The sequence below is a fragment of the Primulina eburnea genome, chromosome 3 (genome assembly GCF_022965805.1).
Source record: "Primulina eburnea isolate SZY01 chromosome 3, ASM2296580v1, whole genome shotgun sequence".
Taxonomy (NCBI): domain Eukaryota; kingdom Viridiplantae; phylum Streptophyta; class Magnoliopsida; order Lamiales; family Gesneriaceae; genus Primulina; species Primulina eburnea.
In genome coordinates, this window is record NC_133103.1 from 16,670,628 (window position 1) to 16,679,836 (window position 9,209).

The 9,209-nt window shown below is 41.3% G+C and overlaps 1 protein-coding gene across 1 annotated transcript; it reads left to right on the forward strand.

Annotated features, from left to right (window-relative positions):
• The first annotated feature begins 4,222 nt into the window (after positions 1-4,222).
• On the forward strand, positions 4,223-6,314 carry LOC140827032 (amidophosphoribosyltransferase, chloroplastic-like). Its single transcript, XM_073189613.1, has one exon. The coding sequence runs from the start codon at positions 4,356-4,358 to the stop codon at positions 6,090-6,092; it is 1,737 nt and encodes a 578-aa protein (XP_073045714.1). The 5' UTR covers positions 4,223-4,355; the 3' UTR covers positions 6,093-6,314.
• Positions 6,315-9,209: the final 2,895 nt, after the last annotated feature.

Consider the following 9,209-nt stretch of genomic DNA (forward strand, 5'->3'; position numbering starts at 1 on the left):
TAGTGGATCTCCCCTCACTCTCTTATCAACCATTTCTCCTCTCCCTCACCACCGAAATCAGTAGCAATTCAGTAGTGTTAAACAAAAAAAAAAATCGAGAGAATTAGTGAGAAAGAAGAGAGAAAAGATAAGGAAAGGAAGCGCTCCACCTCCTCCGCGCCGTATCGTCTCTTCTTTTCGTTTTTTCTTTCAAACGAAAATCCAGGCATGTCTTTATTTCTTTCAAACCTCAATCAAGTCCTATTATAATTATTTTTCATTCCATGATCATCACTGTTATGTTAAAACCGAATTATACCAGCAAATTTCAGAAACTTACACATGCAGAATTTTCGATATTTCAAGATGCATTTCACGGTTTGCCTTGTGTTGTGAGTTTCAGGTATTGGTTCGATTCCAGGCTCCCAAGGCGACGTCTATACATGTAATAGGATGCATTAGGACCACATTTGTCCATTGGTTTAACCCCCTGATCGCTGGAAAGCAAGAAATGACAGCAACTTTCCCTTGGTGTCCATTCATGTTCGAAAATCTGATGTGCTGTCAAAGGGTTATGAATCGGATCATTGCTGCTACAAAGCCTATAGCTATGGTTAGATCACTCCCCTAGCATGTCTAAGACGTGACTAAGTCACCCTTTTGGTGGCTTGGTCCATGGTGCATCAGTTTTTAAATCAAATGCAAGAACATCCCCTCCCCTCTCGGCCCCTTCGATTTTTGACAGCAGGTGTTGTTTCAATTTTGTGGAATGGTGTGGATCTTGGTTGGCCTATGGCCCTTAACCACGGTTCATACCATGCCTCTATATGTCTAGATAGTGCCATGGTCAATCAAATGGCCACTGGAACGACACGAGACAACAATCAAAGCAAAACACTACACACGCATGTAGGAGTGCTCTCGGGTGAATCACTTCGAGTGATTGCTGGAATAATTCGAATTGTGGCTGGTCTAGGGCCCTTAGCCATGGTCCAAATCATTCCTTGAGATGTTGGTAAGAGTCTCTGGTCGGTGGTTCACGCCCCAATGGCCGGTAGTCTCGAAAATAACACGAGACTTGCAATTGCGCAGCTGCTGGAATTTGACAGCAACTTGCTGTGACGGTTCGGAGGCTTGTCTGAGTTCTTGGTTGGCTTTTAGCCTATGGCCTTGGACTGGACAGTGCCCCATCGAGTTAGGAAGGTCATGTTTTCGAGCGTTCGTGATTCAGATCATTTTTGAAGTCGTACGAGAATTTACGGTGCGATGCGCCAAATTGACTCTCGAAAGAGCGTTTCTTGTTTTGGCCTCCATTTCACCTAGATTTCGATCCCTCATCATTTTAAGAGAAATAGTTCATAATTTTAAGTGTATTTTAATCATGACTATATGTCGGTTCGGTGTTGGTTCGGGTTGGTTCGAAGTCATGATTAAATACGAAGTCGTTAGACGTAATTGTCGCATTTTCAAACTTAATTGCATAGTTTGGTCAAGTAAAAATCTATTTCATATTTTTCATGACATATTTAGGTTGCAGCGAGCCTGGAAGCGATCCAATCCAATTGGTAAAATATACAGGTATTTTCATTATGCCATTTAATTATATTACGTGTATGAAAATAGAAAATACTTATTTTTGAGATTTATGCGATATTGCTTGTGGTCAATTCACTATTATGGGAGCATTATTTTACACGATCGCCAGTGACCGCTCAGTTCAGTTTGGTACCACCCGATCGCCAGTGACCGGTCAGTTCAGTTCAGTTTGATACTCCCCGGTAGCCAGAGACGGATTTATTTAAGGGCTGTACTGGGCTGTAGGCCAGCCCATTTTTAATAATTTAGCGACGGTTTTTTAAACCGTCGCTAATATTTGCGACGGTTTTTGTATCGGCGACGGTTTTAATTATACCGTCGCTACTAGCGACGGTTTATTCAAAAAGTAAATAATAACAGTCGCTATTAGCGACGGTTTTTCAAAAAACAGTCGCTAATGGCGACGGTTGTTCCAAAAACCGTCGTACATCAATGTCTTAGTCCAATCAAGTCCCGTCCATTTACAACTTTGATGTTTTTAATGCATCAATAGATTTCATTTTGATGGAGTTAAATACTTGGTTCAATGAGTCATCGGTGGAACTTCTTTCTCTTAGTACAGCTTTAGATCCTAAAAATTCATTTGACTCATTTAACAGTGATGATATTTGCAAGCTTGCGAAGAAGTTTTATCCTGGAGATTTCACAGATCAAGAAATTGTTGCTTTGGAGTATGAATTGATACATTATAAACTTGATGTGATGCAGAATTTAAAGGTTTCTACACTTGTTGAGTTGTGTCAGCAATTGACCGAGAGTAGACGGTCAAGTGTTTATGTTATGTTGACTAGATTGATTCATCTTGTTTTGACATTACCTGTGTCTACTGCCACTACTAAGCGGACTTTTTCAGCAATGAAGCATGTGAAGACGGCACTTCGCAATAAAATGGAGGATGAATTTCTTGCCGATTGTTTGACACTCTATATTGAACGAGATTTAGCTAAACATATTGATGTAAATTCTATTATTGATGAATTTTATGTTTTAAAATCTCGTAGGGCACAACTTCGTTGATAGATATAATGTAAATTTTTTTTAATAATATATAACTTATCATATTGAGTTCAAGCCCCCCAACTTTTATTCCTGGATCCGTCTCTGCCGGTAGTCAGTTACCGATCAGTTCAGTTCAGTGCAGGGGCCACAGGCGTAGACCATAATCTCAACAGAAATTTTTACCAGTTATTTCAGTACAGGGCTCCAAGGAGCAAACATTTTTACTGCGATTTTCAGTTCAGTTATGCACGTATTATAATTGCTCAGTACCAGTGATTTTCAGTATGCCTCATGACATGATATTTTATCCTATGCAAATTTTACTTTAGCATTTACTCGTTACCTACGATATTTGCATGCTGAGTCTTTAGGCTCACTAGACTTGATTGTTGTAGGTACTGATGAGGCTAGGGCCGAGGGCGGGGACCAGTGAGCCAGCTTGGGTTGGCAGTAGTGGCACCCGAGGACCTCATTTACAGCACATGTCATTTTATGCAAACAATTTTATATCAGTTGTTGGATATTTTTAAATTGTTATTTCGCAAACAAATATTTTCTTCCGCTGCCATCTTGGATATCAAACTTTGTTTATCGGTTTAATTACGAATGAGGCATTTTAATCATATAAAAAGAAAATTTTTAATTTTCCGCAAATTTCGAGTAAGGAGTTTTAGGCCTTTACATGATAGGTGAGAGTTAACCAATCTTACATTTGGATTATGATAATTGCTTCGTTTCTATCATATGATTGGTGCTGTGAAAATAGTTCCTTTTGGGACTTAATCAAGCATGTCTTCAAGAATGCAAATAACTTGATATTGATTGTTCCACGATCGATGAGTTCTCTTTTACCAGAATTTTTTGAATGCGAGAGAGTTTCAAGGGAGAAAGGTTGGAAAGATTCCATTCACCACTCTCTTTATGCCATCCAATTTTGTTATATCAACGCTTCATCTTTATCTCCTTTGGAAAAGTTCGTACATAATGCCGCTTTAATTTGTCAACCCATCATTCATCCTCTTTTTCAAAGAAAGCCAGTATTTGTGCGCATGCCGAAAGTACTTGGATATTTTATGCAAGATCAAATTTATTTGTACTTCCATTTTTGTTATTCACACGCCATTTAAAATATAAAATTTGTTCATAAAATGAGATATTACATTATTATTAAAGTAGAGAATTTAACTTTGGTTTTATTCTTTTATATACAAATAATACTGATATTTTCAACTATAAATATTTTAATAAATTTCTATATCATTTATAACACAATTTTAGAATGAATTTTTTTTTATCTATTGAAATCATATACTAATTTTTATGAAAAAGTTTTTTTATATATTCTCTAATTTTTTTAAAAAAAAAAACTCAAAGGACCAAAACATAATACAAATTCAATTTTTATTTTTATTTATTTTTTTAAAAAAGAATGCAAGTAACGACAAAATATGTTCCATCAATCTATTTATTTGACCAATGTCGTGAGTTATCAAGTTGAATGGACAGTCAACTTTAGGCGCTAAATGTGTGTACAATTTAGATCTTTTACCCCAAAAACGTCCACGTCATTTTCAGAAAATACGGACCATAATTAATATAAAAATCAAACTAGAAAAAATGTATCCCGATCTGTGCGCTGTTTCATCACAGACCAATCAAAGTTTACCTTGAGACTCTTTTTTGTCACCAAAAGGTATGTCTTAGTTTAATGCAGGAAACGAACAAAACCTAGCCCCGCCGATTTGACTGTCCGTAGTTCATCTCATTTCCTCTAGACTCCGATGGCCGCCGCCACCAAGATTACCGCCCCCACGGCTTCATCATCCTCTGCTTCCTTGGCCCTCCGTCTTTCGTCCCCCCCTCCACCGCCTAGGTTCTTCCCCTCCATGTTACCAAAATCCCTTGGGAAACCCCTCCATGTGACCACCTCCAAAAACCCAATCTCAGATATTGTCTCCGGGTACAAAAACCTACCACATACAGATTTAAATCCTTTTTTTCCGAACGCTGATGACGATAAACCGAGGGAAGAGTGCGGGGTGGTGGGAATCTACGGTGACCCAGAGGCTTCCCGTCTGAGCTACTTAGCTCTCCACGCGCTCCAGCATCGTGGTCAGGAGGGTGCAGGGATCGTGGCGGTGCACGATGGCGTGCTCCAGTCGGTTACAGGAGTTGGGCTTGTGTCCGAGGTTTTTAACGAGTCCAAACTGGCTCAGTTACCGGGAGATGTCGCCATAGGTCATGTAAGATACTCCACGGCTGGATCCTCCATGCTTAAAAATGTGCAGCCTTTTGTTGCAGGTTACCGATTCGGCTCTGTTGGGGTTGCCCACAATGGAAATTTGGTTAATTACCAGACTTTGAGGGCGGAGCTGGAGGACAACGGATCGATTTTCAACACCAGTTCGGATACTGAGGTTGTTCTTCATTTGATTGCCACCTCGAAAGCGAGGCCCTTTTTCATGAGGATTGTCGAGGCCTGTGAGAGGCTTGAGGGAGCATATTCTATGGTTTTCTTGACGGAGGATAAGCTCGTTGCAGTTCGTGATCCCTTTGGGTTTAGGCCGTTGGTTATGGGTCGAAGGAGCAACGGGGCTGTGGTTTTTGCATCGGAGACTTGTGCATTAGATTTGATTGAGGCGACATATGAAAGAGAGGTTTTGCCTGGTGAAGTCCTTGTTGTGGATAAAGAAGGGGTGAGTTCCCTTTGTTTGATGCCTCATCCAGAACCGAAATCTTGCATTTTTGAGCATATCTACTTTGCACTTCCGAATTCTGTAGTTTTTGGGAGGTCTGTGTATGAATCAAGGCGTGCGTTTGGTGAAATCTTGGCTACAGAAGCTCCTGTGGATTGTGATGTGGTGATTGCTGTGCCAGACTCAGGGGTTGTGGCAGCGCTTGGTTACGCAGGGAAAGCAGGGGTACCGTTTCAACAGGGCTTGATTAGGTCTCATTATGTGGGGAGGACTTTCATAGAACCCTCGCAAAAGATTCGAGATTTTGGTGTAAAATTGAAACTTTCGCCAGTGAGAGCCGTTTTGGAGGGGAAGCGTGTCGTGGTGGTGGATGATTCAATTGTAAGAGGAACCACATCTTCGAAGATAGTTCGATTGATCAAGGAGGCCGGGGCAAAAGAGGTTCATATGAGGATTGCAAGTCCCCCTATCATAGGTTCCTGTTACTATGGGGTTGATACTCCTAGTGCGGAGGAGTTGATATCAAATAGGATGAGCGTGGAGGAGATCAGGGAGTATATTGGCTCAGATTCACTTGCTTTTCTTCCGTTTGATAGCTTGACAAGTCTGTTGGGAGATGATTCTCCGAACTTCTGTTACGCTTGCTTTTCGGGGAAATATCCGGTTGAGCCAACAGGAAAGGTGAAAAGGGTTGGTGATTTTCTTGATGATGGGTTGAGTGGTAGTATGGAGTCCATTGAAGGGGGTTGGATTCCAGGGAACAGGAGCCAAAAGGAGGTTAAAAAACTGACTTGGAAACAGGAGGTTCAATGCTCTTCCTAGTTATATTTTTCAAATTTATACTTGGGTTTTCATAGAAACAGCAAAGTTCATAGTTATGCAGTGAACGGCAGAGTTTTGGGTGTGTTCTGCTTTATTCAAGTGTGGTTTGTTAATTTTTCATGATTAGGCCACATTTGGTATCAAGGTAATTTCTTGGAATGGATTCAACTGTTTAGTCACGAACACCATTCCAGAAGAAACATACATTTCTCATATTTTCCATTTCTATATTTTATAATTAGCTTCGTGTATGGAGATGAATGACAAGTATTTTTTAACATATTACAGTTTGCACAATATTGATATTTGCGGGCGTGCCAGGTTCGAAGTTGAACCAACTTATGTGAAAAACAATAAAATCTAACTTCGAAATATTTAAGCGACGTGAATTCTAAATTCGACCGTCGGTTCTAATCTCCTAAAACAAATGCAATGCCAAAATAAAGAAAGCTATGGAAATTGATGGAAATAAATTCCTAACACAATTTTGAATTTACAAAACTGTAGGAATCAAAACATGAAAAATATACTAAATTATTGCTTAAATCTAAAACGAGAAGATCTAGAATGCTAGAACAACTACTGGAAAACTTGAAAATTAATCCTTCAAGACTGAAAATTAGCGGAGAGCTTTTTGCAGTTTTTTTTTGTATAGAGTTGTGTCTTTTTTTGTGCTTGCCGATGTCCCTTTTCTTTTCAGCGTCTGTGCGGTTCTTCTCCACTCCCCCATTATCCATGTTCCCCGCTTTTCACGCCACGATCTCAACCTCTCCTCCCATGATCTTCTCCCTTTCCACCGCTTTGTGATCAATTTTTGAAAATTAATCTGCTGCACTTGATGGCTTCTAATTAACTTCTAATTGAATTGGGCTTCTAATTAAATAATTAAATTGGGCTTCCAATTAAATTATTTTGGCCCAAACAATCGTCCCCCGCAAGCATTGGCCAATTGGGCCAAAATGCTTGTATGTAGCCCCGTTCAATTTATTTATTTGGAGCGGCCTGCAAGCATTTTCTCGTGAAGTGGGCTTGTAATTTTTGGGCGAGCCCAATTCTTTGTTGGATTTTTCATTGCCCATTCCCTCTCAGATTCAAATCCACAATCTTCGGCCCTCCTTCTCCTTCGGCGCTCCCGCTCTTCACTCCCTGCTGCCATCGGAAGGTCTCTGTCTCTTGGAGTTTGCTAGTCTTTCCCTTGTCGTCGTTTCCCCTACACTGTGGTTGTCGAGGATTTATCAATGGCTCGAGATTTCTCTTTGTCACCTCTCCGTGACTCCAGCACCGCAGGTTCTTCTTCTTCTCAAGCCAACGTCTCCGCCCTGCCACCTATTGTGTTCATCGGTTCTGCCACTGGTGTTAATACTTGCCTCGCTGTTGTCGGGTCGTCGACGGGTCTTCCAACGACCGTATTCTTTCGCATGGGCGAACGCCCCTCTCAGCTCGGATCACCACCTAACGGCGGCAATGGCGGTTGTAAACACTCTTCCGGTTGTCTCTGTCCCTTCCCCGCCGTCTGCTCCCACGTCAATCCCACCTTCGGCCGCACCAGCTTCCAAGGAGTTCTTGGCGCAACCGATATTTCCTTCCACTGCCATGGGTATTTTCTCCTTTCCTTTTCTCGAGTTTTTTTCAGTGTTTCTCGGTTCCTTGAATGTTGATGGTCGTCTTGATTGACTTGCAATTTTATTTCTTGTGTTGTATTATTAATCTTGATGTGTTCGAGAAGAGAGTGTGAGTCCTTGTACTAGTGTCTTCTACTGATTCTTTTCTGGGAAGCGGCACGATAAACATCTACGCTTATTTGTCTGATTTGTCTACCTTTAAAAGGGAAATTTTGAAATTCGGGGCTATCTGGCCATACATTGGCCTTTGCTCTGTGACTGGGGCAAAGGGATCATTTTTTACATCTATGGGAATTAGCAATCTGATTGTTCTTTGCATATGTGCAGTGGTTTTTAATCCCGATCAATCTATCGACCCCGGCTTTGTCTCCGTTGTCACCCCTACTGATGCTGAAGAAGCTAGGTATGTGGTGTATTTGCCCTAGGGAAGTGTGGGGAATTGCTTTGCTTATGCTTTGTTGGTTTACATGTTGCCATCTAGCACACTTCCTTCGTCTCTGACCCCTTCCACTACGCTGACTCCATTCTCGAAAGTAGTCATTCCATCTATTCCTACCTCACTGTTGGCCATTCTAGTGATTCATCCATTTTACATCTTCGGTGCCACGTATGTCTTGGGGTTTATAGTTCCTTTGCTTAACAAAAAAACAAAGGTTTGAAACGCCGACGTACTTCTTGTAGGTGTGTCCGGCTCTAGTCTGCTTACATCCGAGTCTGGGGCCCCTCACAAGTCTGATGTGGTTTCTAAGGCTAGGTATGAACTGTATCATCCATTGTTGTCTGTCTTCTTCATGTATTGCATTGGTTCTTACTTATCTGTTGTTCAAACTGCAAGACCAAAGCCTTTACTTCCCTGGCCCTTGCTACTATTGGGCCTGTGCGGCATCCTTCATACCCTGAGAATCAGTTTCCTTCATCAGTCCATCAGTTGTTCTTTCCCCTGCCTTCGCTACATCCTAGGTATTTGTTTCTCTCCAGACCTTTGTTGCCTCACAGTGAGCCTTCCTAGTTTAAGTCTTGGCCACGGGTTCCTGATGGTTGGATTGAATGGATAGACAGTTTGGAACCCCACTTTGGACGGAAGTGGCGCCATCAGGGATTATGGCCTCTGATCATGGTTTCCAAGATGAAAATAACCAGACAGTCCATTCTATTCGATTGCATTCTTAGGTTCTAGTCCCCTTCTTGCACGTCTTCATCTATCCATTTGGCCCATTGTCCATTATCCTTTACAAAGGATTTTGAAGCTTCCGAAGAGGATATTGGAGCTTCTCATGGTGAGGTGTCAAACCGTAATCGACACATAGAGTTCAAAACGTCAGAACTGGAGTTCGGAGTTCCGAACTCAGAATATAAATAATGAACTTGGGATTCAGATTTTGTGCACCAAGTTCAAGTATTCTCTTTATATTAGTGTATTTTAGGAATATTAAGCTGTTCTTGAAGTCCGTAAGGATTGTGCAAAGCTCTTGGAGTAGGCGGCGACTTGGGGGCT

Bases quoted from the DNA above. Each gene is read 5' to 3' on its own strand.
- LOC140827032 (XM_073189613.1), top strand. From the start codon at position 4,356: ATGGCCGCCGCCACCAAGATTACCGCCCCCACGGCTTCATCATCCTCT.